The sequence below is a fragment of the Ascaphus truei genome, chromosome 5, assembly GCF_040206685.1.
Source record: "Ascaphus truei isolate aAscTru1 chromosome 5, aAscTru1.hap1, whole genome shotgun sequence".
NCBI classification, from domain to species: domain Eukaryota; kingdom Metazoa; phylum Chordata; class Amphibia; order Anura; family Ascaphidae; genus Ascaphus; species Ascaphus truei.
The window spans coordinates 74,818,768-74,831,690 of NC_134487.1; the positions used below are offsets into that span (position 1 = coordinate 74,818,768).

Sequence of the window (12,923 nt, forward strand, 5' to 3'; positions counted from 1 at the left end):
GTTAAGTTTGTGGGGGAATGTGAAGGTAGTGAGGGTAGTAGCTCTGGGAGGATGGCTAGGCCCCCGGTGGAAGAGTGTTAGGGGTTAGCCCGTATTCGCCTCAATGATTAGTAAAGCATTGCATGGCCATGATTTCCTAGTCACTAAGGTAGCCAAGTGGGGTAGATAGTGTCATTTAATTGAGGATTAACCCCTTTATAACTGTGGGATACCTTGGAAGCCACATGTATCAAATGGGTTAATGTAATGTCTACGTAGGGTTCTATGATAGAAATTACAGAAGCCTATGGTGGAAATCTTAGTAATGCGATCAGGATGCTGGAATTAATGCATTATTAACCATTGCGTTAATTTCTGCATTGCGACTACGGGTAAAATTCACACAATAAATTATTAAAGCAATCTTAATGACTTAGGTCATAAAACTATAGTATAAGACCACCTTTTTTTTCCTTTTCTTTTTTTACTGGATGCGATATTAACTCAGTTTTAACAGAGTTTGATGTATCCAGGCTCAGGTGCTGTGAATCATATTGCAGAATCATAGGGAACATGAAGAAACTGTTACAGTATAGATCATTCAAGATATCTAATCAAGAGACAGTTGTAAATGCACTATTCTCTCTGTGTATACATCCCATATGAAAAAATAATTCCTTTGGGATTATCAGCAGTAACTTTGTATTTCGTAAACTACAGTGTTTTGCCTGAAATTAATTGTATTTTCATTCTTAGTCATATCAAATAACACATTTTAAATGTGTTTGGAAACAAAAAGAGATACATATAAGACACACAAGCACATTTTGCTGACCTGTCAGTACCTGCATTGCAATAGGTCATATTTCAGTTCTTTTGTTTGTGACAAATAGCTTAGAATGAAAAGCTCTGTCCATGGTGCTGAAATATCTAATGATTGATGAGTGTGTCTAGCTGATAAATTCTAATGTCAGTGGGTGCCCAACAGTGATTCATCAACTATGGTAAAATTGTGTTCTCGGAAATATGTTGAATTCATAGAGATTTAAATGTTGGGTATTTAATATTAGCTCTAGGCATTGTGCAGTTTAACTCATTTGTTGATTGGTGAATGTCTAGCAAAACAATTCCAATAATGCAGTGCATATTTCACATGGTTACAGGAACTAATAAGTCATCAAAATCTCATGCCTACAAGATATAAATGACCTGAAGGTCAAATATCTTAGGTCACTTAAATTATTTTAATTTCCTTCCTTCTGAAGAAAAGATGTGCAACAATTATAAATAGGTAATAACTGTAAGGATATATTGGTGTGCATGGTAAAGCACTTTGTTTTGTAAAGATACATGTCTAATATTAAAACATACAAAAAAATCAATATATGACTGATATTAATCATTATTGTGTACTCAATATTTATTCCATATCAGCCAAAGTGGATGTTTTAGGACACAATTCCCTGATTGCCATTACTAGCCACTTTGGTGGTTATAGAATAAGCCCCATAGGGGTAATTCTATATGTAGCTGTTTGGGTGGTTTTTGACAAACATTTCACATAGACTTCAATTGTGATTTTTGTCCGAAAACAGCCTGAATAGCAACCTGATGTTATATAACAGCTACCCTTAATCTTAAATGTTTGGATATTTAAAAAAATATATAAAATACCATTTACGATTACAGGGAAAACATTTTAGAAATTCAACAGGGATACGCAACTGCTACTGATCATCAGAAACATGCTCCATCTTAAAAACAAAAGATATTTGTTCTACCTTTTTACGATGTGTCAACTTCAATCAAATAAAAAAAATAGCATTTACCCACTTTATATTTAGGTTATAACAGGATATGTTTTTATCATTCCGATAGCCTGCTGTTTCACGTTACTGTTTTGGTCAAGATAAAAAAAAAAAGGCAACCAAAAATAGTTTTTTTTTCATGAAAAAAAAAATAAGACAGACATGACAAAGTTGTATATGTTTATGACTAGTGGGAACACATATTAAAATGTTTGCACATCTATATTGATCTATCCTGTTGCTTTAAGTAGCCTGTGGAAGTTTGGGAATTAAATGTGATATAAATATGTATTTGAATGGTATTTTCGTAACATATTTTTCATTGAGTATTCATGTGTAGTTTTCAAAAAATGTTGATGTTTGCATATCAAGGGAGTTGATAATATGAAGGAGAAGAGGGTGATTGACAGTATCGAAGGTGGCAGAGAGATTGAGCAGGATTAGTAGGAAAAAATGGGCATGGTATTTTGCTTCATGTAAGAACAGTCTCTGTAGAGTGAGCTGTATGAAAACCATATGCTAAAGGATTCAGAAATGCTTGGGAATTAAGAACGTTGATCATACGAGAGAACATGAGATGTTCTAGCTGTTTGGAGGCAAAAAGGAAGGAAGAATACAGGGCGTGTGTTGATAAGATACCTACAGTAGGGTCTAGGGTGTTTTTGACAAAAGGTGTGACCACTGTATGCTTAAAAGAGGAGGGGAAAATGCCAGAGGGTTTGTATTTGAATAGTATTTTCTGAACATATTTTTCATTGAATATTCATGTGTACTTTTCAAAAAAATGTTTGGGTGAGGTATTAAAAGTCGTCAGTGTTGTATTTTTCTACATATTTTATAGTTGTTTTCCCCCTGCATTGCCTGGCTGCATATTTATTTTCAGGTGAAGCTAAATCATTTAAACCGTTCATCTTGTTCTAATACAGTATATTGTATGCATAATGTTCAAATACACTGTCCTTAGGGCATCCTGGCTGCAAGCTTTTAAAATGTGGCTTTTGTATCTGTTTTTCTGAAGGGCATTGTATGCTTCTCGTCAAATTGTATTTTCCCAGAGCCAAAACAATAATCAAATTTATTCCATCTGTCATGTAGAAAAATTAGAATTTCAGTGCTGCAAACTCCTCTTACTTCATGCTTTACTGTTAAAGTTTTTTTTACGTTATAAATGCGAATTTCGGAAGCACATACAGTTCAGTACATAATAAATTACAATGAGTAAACAATGTGCCCCTTGACGTTGCTACCATATTATGCTACTGTTATGGTTATGGTTATTGTTAGCTGGCAATCAAGGGGCCCTGTGGTGTAGTAGACATCATATGCTATCTGACTGTCTAAGGCTACGCTTATAGTGCCGGCGACGCGACGGTGACTTCAGGCTGCAGTCGCTGAAAAAATCTAATTGAGATGACTTCCAGCGATTGTGACCAAGCCGTCGCTCCGTCACGTCGCGCTTATTATAAGCGCATGCGATGGCGGCAATGCATTTGTTTTGATGCGACGTCGCGTCGTCACCAGCACTATGAGCGCAGCCTCAGGCAGGGGTGCTCAACTCCAGTCCTTAAGACCCTCAACAGGTCACGTTTTAAGGATATCCCAGCTTCAGCACAGGTGGCTCAATCAAAATATAGACCATTTAAGTGAAATGGCTATATTTACTAAGTAGTGTTAACCCATAAGACACCTTCTGGGCCAGGAGAAGGGTCCATATTTAGTAAACAGTGTTAAAGGTGTCCTGTGGAGTAGCACTTCATATCTACACACACATTTATTTAGACATTGATAAGCTTATGTATAAGTTGCATTTCTTTAGGTTAAAAAAAAAAACAAACTTCCTAAGGACAACACCATGGGCTGCATCCAAGGACCGAGTCAACCCTTTGGCCAAAAGTTAGTTGTAAAGTAGTCATATTCTTAATAGTTTCAATGTACAGTAGGTTGCTGGAAAACATAACAGCAAAAGCAAAAAAAAAAAACACACAACTAGGTTGAAATGATCAAAAAAGGAGCGCGTTCCCAAAGTGAGAAAAGGCTAATTTATTAGCAACATGGAAAAAAGCAGCATGGAAAAAAGCAGCATACACAGGCAAAAATGCCCACATCTACGCGTTTCAAGCGTTAGTTCTTTATCAAGGTGAATACAAGATATAATAATCAGAATGCATTTATACCTACTATGGACGCCACAAAACAAATCCTCTTCACTTCCAGGTTTGCGAAAATGGCGCGAAACGTATGGCGTCAGCGCGTCATTGTAACAATGAAAATTTTATTCTGCTGCACGTTGCAAAAATAATCAAAGATCTGCAACCCATGCTGGAAGAGGATGGGACATTAAAAGAAATATTTCCAAAACCTCCCATTCTTGCGTTCCAGCAACCACCAAACCTCAAACAGAAATTAGTCAACAGGAAACTTCACAACGAACTTAAAGACACTGATAATGGCACAAAACCGTGCAACAACACACGTTGCAAACTATGAATATAACTATGAATGAATATGCACAGACACTCTATACTACACCACGAAGAAGGAAGATACTGCTCACCAATGGGGCATAATTTCACACTACCAGATCATTACATAAATGATTTAAAAATCAAAATCCTCAATGGAATGTTCAAATGCAACCAAGAACGGAAAACATTTGAGCTCAGAATGACAAGACTCTTTGGCACCAAAACCAGTGGCTTAATGCAGACATGGGGTTTCTCGCACACTATAATAATTTGTTGTAATGGTCCTCCCTGCCACTGTGCCATCCTACAATTTAAGAATCCTCTTCCCCTCTGGGCTGCTTTGGATGTACAATCCCCCAACCCTAATTCACACCTTCCTTATCTCTGTTTTAACACCCTTCCAGTGGCTTCCCCACCCCACCTCATATATATCTCTCTGTTCTACTTTCTTCCTTCTTTTTTTCTTTTTCAATCCCTGTCTAAGTCATAGAAACCTTTGTAGATCAGTATTGCTGACTCGAGGAAGAGAGGAAAACTCTCGAAAGCTTGTCCTATGACAAGTTGTTAGTCCAAATAAAACAAGATATCACCTAATACTGAAGAACTCATATATTCTGCAAATGGACTAACATGGCTATTTCCATTATACAGTATGTAATAAATAAATATATATATATATATATATATATATATATATATATATATATATATATATGTGTGTGTGTGTGTGTGTGTGTGTGCTTAGTGAACTAATATATATAAATTGGTGAATGATAGTGTCAATGTGGTGATAACAATTATTACATGACTAAACTATAAATAATTGGTGCATCTAAACTATCATGTGAAGTATAACTCCAACCAATATATACAGTGTTCGACAATCATATACATTTACACGCCCGGGGCGAGGGGATTTAACCTCCGGGCGAGTAAATATTGGCCCAAGCAGTACACGTGTTTGTTTTTTTTAATTTCCCTGCTCGCGCTGAAATTTTCCCTGCTCGCGCAAAAAAAAAAAAAATACCCCTACCTGACAGCTGATTGGCGCGCACTCCCAGGCTTTGTGGGCGCACGGCCAGGCTCTATATGAGCCCGCCCCCAACAAGCGGCCATTTTTTTTCCATGGAGGACACAGTAAGTATTATCTGCGCGGGGCAGGAGATGGGAGCGGGGGTGTTCTCCTGTCCCCGCTTCCCCCCCGTGTCAGCTCACGGGGCAGGAGATGGGAGCGGGGATGTCCCTCGGGTTCCCGCTTCCCCGTCACCGCGTGACAGCCCGCGGGGCAGGAAATGGGTGCGGGGATGTCCCTCGGGTTCCCGCTTCCCCTTCGTGTCAGCCTGCGGGGCAGGAGATGGGAGCAGGGATGTCCCTCAGGTCCCCGCTTCCTCTGATCCCCCCCACGTGCCAGGTGCTTCCGCTGCCTGCATGGAGGTGGTAGCGGGGGGTACCGCTGTCCACGGCGCTCCCGCTGCCTGCGCGGGATGAGGTGGGGAGCGGGTGATGGTGCTGGTCGCGGCCTTTCCTCTGTTCCGACCCCCCCGTCTGTGTAGAGTGAGTGTGTGTGTGTGTGTATATGGGAAAGTGTGTGTGTGTGTGTATGGGAGAGTGTGTGTGTGTGTGTGTGTGTGTGTGTGTGTGTGTGTGTGTGTATGGGAGTGTGTATGGGAGTGTGTATGGGAGTGTGTATGGGAGTGTGTATGGGAGTGTGTATGGGAGAGTGTGTGTGTGTATGGGAGAGTGTGTGTGTATGGGAGTGTGTGTGTGTATATGGGAGTGTGTGTGTGTATATGGGAGTGTGTGTGTGTATATGGGAGTGTGTGTGTATATGGGAGAGTGTGTGTATATGTGTGTGTTTGGGAGTGTGTGTGTGTGTGTTTGAGAGTGTGTGTGTGTGTTTGTTTGGGAGTGTGTGTGTATATTTGGGAGTGTGTGTGTATATTTGGGAGTGTGTGTGTATATTTGGGAGTGTGTGTGTGACACCAGAGGTACCCCCCCAATCAATCACCCCCCACCTAGTCAGTCAAAGTCACCCAGTCAGTCACCATCTCCTCACCCAGTTCCCCCACCTTCAGTCAGTCACCCCCTAATCTCCTCTCTCTCTCCCTGTCTCTCTCCCCTCCCTGTCTCTCTCATCTACACTCTCTCTGTCTCTCTCCCCTACACTCTCTCTGTCTCTCTCCCCTACACTCTGTCTGTCCCTCTCCCCTACACTCTGTCTGTCTCTCTCCCCTACACTCTGTCTGTCTCTCTCCCCTACACTCTCTGTCCCCTACTCTCTCCCCTACACTCTCTCTGTCTCTCCCACACACTCTCTGTCTCTCCCCCACACTCTCTCTGTCTCTCCCCCACACTCTCTCTGTCTCTCCCCCACACTCTCTCTCTGTCTCTCTCCCCCACACTCTCTCTGTCTCTCTCCCCACCCTCTCTGTCTCTCACCCCCAAACTCTCTCTGTCTCCCTCCCCCACACTCTCTCTGTCTCTCTCCCCCACACTCTCTCTGTCTCTCTCCCCACACTCTCTGTCTCTCACCCCCACACTCTCTCTGTCTCCCTCCCCCACACTCTCTCTGTCTCTCTCCCCCACACTCTCTCTGTCTCTCACCCCCACACTCTCTCTCTCTCTCCCCCACACTCTCTCTGTCTCTCTCCCCCACACTCTCTCTGTCTCTCTCCCCCACACTCTCTGTCTCTCTCCCCCACTCTCTCTCTCTCCCCCACACTCTCTCTCTCTCTCTCCCCCACACTCTCTCTCTGTCTCTCTCCCCCACACTCTCTCTCTGTCTCTCTCCCCACACTCTCTTTCTGTCTCTCTCCCCCACACTCTCTCTCTCTGTCTCTCTCCCCCACACTCTCTCTCCCTCACACTCTCTCTCTGTCTCCCCCCCCCCACACTCTCTCTCTGTCTCTCCCTCCCACACTCTCTCTGTCTCTCCCCACCACACTCTCTCTGTCTCTCCCCCCCACACTCTCTCTCTGTCTCTCTCCCCCACACTCTCTCTGTCTCTCTCCCCCACACTCTCTCTCTGTCTCTCTCCCCCACACTCTCTCTCTGCCTCTCTCCACCACACTCTCTATCTGTCTCTCTCCCCCACACTCTTTCTCTGTCTCTCTCACACACACTCTCTCTGTCTCACACTCTAGATCTGGATATCTTATTTACCCTGTATATCTTAACTGCCCTATACTACACCGAAATAACTAATACTGATTTCTTCCAGATCTGACTCAAGCTTCACACAGGAAACATCGGAACCCCCCCAAACCCAGAAGACAGGTAGGGAACACCTCCCCTCCAATATATAAGATTGCTGGAATGAAGGTACCTGGACATTGAGGGACTGCGGATCAGTTAAGATCCCAGGCGGGATTGCTGCTTTAGATATTGTGAAACGGGGACGTCCAGACACTGGTTAAGGGGTTCAGGAAACTAGTCATTCACATCTGGTTTTTATTTCTAGATCCAACATACACACACACACACACACACACACACATATACGTAACAAGGACTAATTGTAGTATAATGTAATTCAATAAATACATTTATGTCAAAAACAAATGTTGTTCTGACTAGGAATTTATTAAATGTATTTTACTTATATATTTTATTTTAAAGTGGGGTTGGGGGCAGGACTAGGGGCGGGGTTGGGGGAGGGACTAGGGGCGGGGGCGGGACAAAGTGGCGAGTAGATTTTTTGGTTGGGCGAGTAGATTTTTGGGTGATTTGTCAAACACTGTATATATATATATATATATATATCTCGAATAGGTCTCTCTTAATTGTAATCTCCACTTAATAGGGAGGGTGTAATGGCTTCTATACCCATTACTACTAGTGAGACTGGATCTTTGTTATGTTTGTCCATATAGTGTCTAGATAGACTATGTGTCTGTAGACCATGTAGTATATTTCGACGGTATTCCAGGAAGTGCGTACTCGGGGTACGCGCTGTCCGCCCCACATATTGAATGCTGCATGGACACATGATGATATATACAATGAATGTTGATAAACAGTTTATGCCGGCCATGCACTTGATGTATTTATTGACCTATTGGAATGTGAATTAACTGTATCCACTTTATTCCAGTGCTTGCATGTCAGGCATCTAGTTCGCCCATAGGAAAAATTACCATTCAATGGTTTGCCATTTGATGTATTTTCTTTAATGGTTTTTAATCTATTTAGAGCTAGCCATGTTTTGATGTTCTGTGCTTTTTGGAAAACCACCGGTATTTTTGGTGGTAATTTTGGAACAATAATTGGGTCAGTTAGCATAATGCACCAGTCTTTATTCAGAATGGATTTTTCACTTTATGGGCTGCATTATTAAATTGTGTAACAGAAATTGGCAGTTTTAATGAATTCCTTTCCCTGCCAGTTGTTTCTCTTCCTCCTTAGAACATAACTGTCTGTTCTTTGATTTTTCAAGAAGGGTTTTCCGATCTATCAAATGAACCTGTTTGAAGGTCTCCTTGATAGTCTTTTTGTCATAACCCTTAGCCACAAATTTGTCTACCAGAATTTCCCCCTGAGCCAAGAAATCAGAGTCAAGAGAACAATTTCTCCTGACCCTGAAAAATTGGCCCCGGGGATATTTTCCAACCACTTTGTGTAGTGGTTCGTGTTGTGTCGACAGCTTGTAGAAAGCATGTTGGGGCATGAGTTTACTCATATAACGCTCAAAATTCATGACTGTTTGTGAGTTTAAAATTGTCCAAAAGTATTACATGTTATCCACTGGTATCACACTAGGATTGGGCGCTTTTTCTTTTTATATATACATATATATATATATATATATATATACACATATATATATATATATATATATATACATATATACATATATATATATATATATATATATATATACATATATATATATATATATATATATATATACATATATATATATATATATATATATACATATATATACATATATATATATATATATATATATACATATATATATACATATATATATATATATATAGTCAGATAAGGCAGTTGGCACTCCAATAGGTGGTAAGCCACAGGTGCACGTCCCTTTGTATCCCCCTGAGGAAGGTCCCATTCTGTAGGACCGAAACGTTGGGTTTCTGGATGTATTTTTGCTTTTACTAATACACTTTGATTTTCAACATTGAGTGCTGTCTCTTGTTTACCAATCCTTGGAATGGAAACGTATAACTATATATATATATATATATATATATATATATATATATAGCACCACCTTGAGAAAGGTCCCGTTTGTGGTTTCCAGTGTCATTTTGTTTCAATACAAAACTCTTTCACCTGACTTACCTGAGTGCTGTCCCTGATTTTGCGTAAAAACGGTATCGTATGTGGGATATATATATAAATAAATAATCACACACACACACCTCGTGTCTTTGCCGGCCGACAAACTTGTTGCTTCAATTGGTATGCACAAATTCACACTTATGGCTGCAAAAATGTTAGTCATATATGAAATTTAAAACACTGAGCATGATTGGCCCACACAATTTTTTTTTATCCAGATGTTTGAATTGCATAACAAAATAGTCATGGCACAAGTAAATTTTATTTTAGTCAAAAATGTATTTTTTCTCCATAAAAAAAAGATTTACATATTTACTGCTTCTACAACTCGACAGAAATGTCCATTTTATAACACCACGTGTCAAATGTACAGTAGTTTATCTTATCACTTCAAAAACTCTTGGCTAAAATGTGTAGTACATCACAGGAGGAGGTATTGCTCAGTTCAACTACGGTTAATGTATAAAAACAAATACATAAACAAATCTGTCTCTTTGTATTGTATTCCAGAAAGAAGTCAAATTATAGTTCTTTTTTTTCCTTCTTCTTATATTTAATGTTTAGCAGTTAATGAAAAAAAACATTTTTACGTTGAGTCTATGTAGATTTATTTAACAGCAGCAGTGAAGCCATGTCTTTAAAAAAAATGTCTTCCTGCTTCCAATGTAGCACAACTGGAACCTTGTGCTTGTTTTTATCTCATAAATTAGGCTTTGTAAGAATAATACTTTATGGCATGTTGTTTGGTACTTTTATAACAGTGGCTTTCACTTCAATAGCTGTGCTTTCTTTGCCTGCATTCCAAAGACTTATCAGAGGAGGATAGAGGTCACTGTAAGCAAATGCTGGTGTCTGTATGCTGTTTCCAGGGTATTTTTTATCTGAATTACGTCTCAAATATAAGGGTGTATCATTGAAAAAATAGGCCACTGTGATGATTCCAAAAAGACCACCAAGGATGATAATTAATGCTGTTGCATTAAAATTTTCATTATGTTTCATTATTAGATCCATTCGCTTTGTGGTGACATTAACACATTGTTTTTCAAGTTGTTGGTAGATGTTGGGTGTATCTATACAAATTTTATATTCAGTTAGCGGACTGAGATGGGTTAAATTGTATTGTTTGACATCAGATGGGATTCGAACACTATGAGCAATTTTAGTCTTTAGAAAGGCGGTCCATTGTACACTGGATTTAAGAATCTTTGATTTTGATTTCCATGACACCAGGACAGAATTAGTTTGTACTTCTTTTATATTAATTTTCAAAGATCCGCTAACATCCTCAGGAAAAGATCCATCCACTGTGATCATAATAGTTTTTAAATCAGCACCAACCAGATTTTTTGCAACACAAGTATACAGCCCAGCTTCTGAAAGGGTTATATTGTTTATTTCCAATGTTCCTTCAGAGTGAACATAGAATATACCAGAAATCATGTTGGGCAGAAGCTTGAAACCTGAAGGTGTAATCCAGTATATTGCTGGCTCCGGTTCTGCTGTTGCTCTGCAGTGTAACAAAACAGAACTACCTGTATTTAAATCCAAGTTTGAGGGAAAACTTTGAGGGGCAATTAATGGAAGGCATATTTCCATCATTTCTCTGAAGTGGATTTGCCTGACATTGTGACCCTGAAATTCAGGGGGATCAACACAGAACAATGAATCTGGTTCCATAAAACGAATACTTGTTTTATTCATATTAATCCAGCGAATTACACAGTCACATCTGATGGGATTGCTGTGTATGCTTATTTCCTTGAGATTAGGCAAAGCTTCTATTGTACTCCGGTATAGGGCACTAAGGGAATTGCTGTTGAGCATGAGTGTTTCCAGTTTAGGAAGTCTATAGAATGCACTAGGATGAATGTATGCCAATTTTGGGTTATTGGTTGCTTCTATTTTTCTCAGGTCTGGCAAATTTTCAATAGCTAGACTGTCTATTGAAACCAGTTCAGGCATGTTATTAATCCCCAGCTCTTTCAAGTGTAACATATTGCTAAAATCTCCTCTTTGTATTCTGTTAATAGGATTTTTATTTAGATCCAAAAATTTTAGGTTCAGAACCTTTTGAAGAGCAACAGAGGGGACTTGAACAAATCTGTTGTCATAAAAAGAGATACTTTCTAAATTTTCGAGGCCTACAAAGGCATTATCAGATATTTCCGTAAGGTTTATGCCTGCTAAAACCAGGCTGCGCAGGTTGATAAGAGGCTTAAAGTTCATATCTTCGATTCTGATTATTGGATTTTCACCAATCATGAGGATCTCTAGACTTTGTATTGCTTCAAACCACTTACTATTAACCACTTGCAATCTGTTTGAATTAAGATGAAGCCTGAGAAGATTACCAACTCCAATGAAAGCTCCCGGTGAAACTGTGGATATCAAGTTGTGATTAATGTAGAGTTCCTGTAAATGTTTCAGTCCAGAAAAACATGCATCAGGCAGCTCAGTGATCTTATTTTCTTCCAGATACATGGAAAGAATCTGATGTGTGTTGGTAAAATTGACATAGACCATTGAGGATAAATTATTTTGAGATAAATCCAGTCCTGTCAGGTTTACAGGAAAGTTATCTGTGTTACTAATTTGTTCAATATTGTTTCCTTGTAAAAGTAGGACCTGTGTGTTTGCGGGTAGTCTGTTGGGGAAGCTGTATAGATCTAATGCATTACAGTCCACTGTGAGAGCCTCAATATAAATAGATCTGGGTGTAAACCAAGGTCTGATTTCACACATGCATGATTGTGGACAGTCCACTTTTGTGTGTGTAGCGTGTACAAGTGCAGCAATGGCTAGTCCAAGTAAAAGATGTATTTTGAGTGACATTTGCCTCATCTTTGTTCAGTTCTTTAAAAAAAAGCGTGGTCTTTGCTGAATCAACAGTTCTTCTGGGTGTATTATGAGGAAATGGTCACTTCATGAAAACATTGCTTGCCTTTATCAACCAAGCAACAGCACGAAAAGGAAGCGTTTTTGTTCCTGAAAACAAGTTGCAATCACTTTTCCCAAACGTGCTGTACATACTGTGGAAATGAAGATCACTGTGTCCTTTATGGACAACAGATAAGCTGTGTAAGGATTGAGCTTCTACAGGTGGCCATTTGAGATTAGGTCGTTCTTGCAGTTGCATTAACTTAAAATCTCATAATTGATTAGTGCTTGTTATAATGGCAGTGTGATCTGAAACAGAAGAAAAGACATGATTAAAGTACGAGGGCAAATAAATACATGGGCGGATATATATATATTTTTAGATGTTCATATATTTTAACTACACGGGTGATCCATAACCGATTAGCAAACATTCTCCTAACACCGTACTTGTTAACAGACAGTATGATCACAT

The 12,923-nt window shown here is 39.5% G+C and overlaps 1 protein-coding gene across 1 annotated transcript in view; it reads right to left on the reverse strand.

Annotated features, from left to right (window-relative positions):
• Positions 1-9,776: 9,776 nt before the first annotated feature.
• The window catches only part of LRRN3 (leucine rich repeat neuronal 3), a 69,178-nt gene continuing 66,031 nt past the window's right edge, over positions 9,777-12,923 (reverse strand). Inside the window, exon 2 of the mRNA XM_075600030.1 lies at positions 9,777-12,757. Within this exon, the coding sequence (XP_075456145.1) occupies positions 10,298-12,412 (2,115 nt within the window). The 5' untranslated portion in view covers positions 12,413-12,757 and the 3' untranslated portion in view covers positions 9,777-10,297. The remainder of the gene's footprint in view (positions 12,758-12,923) is intronic.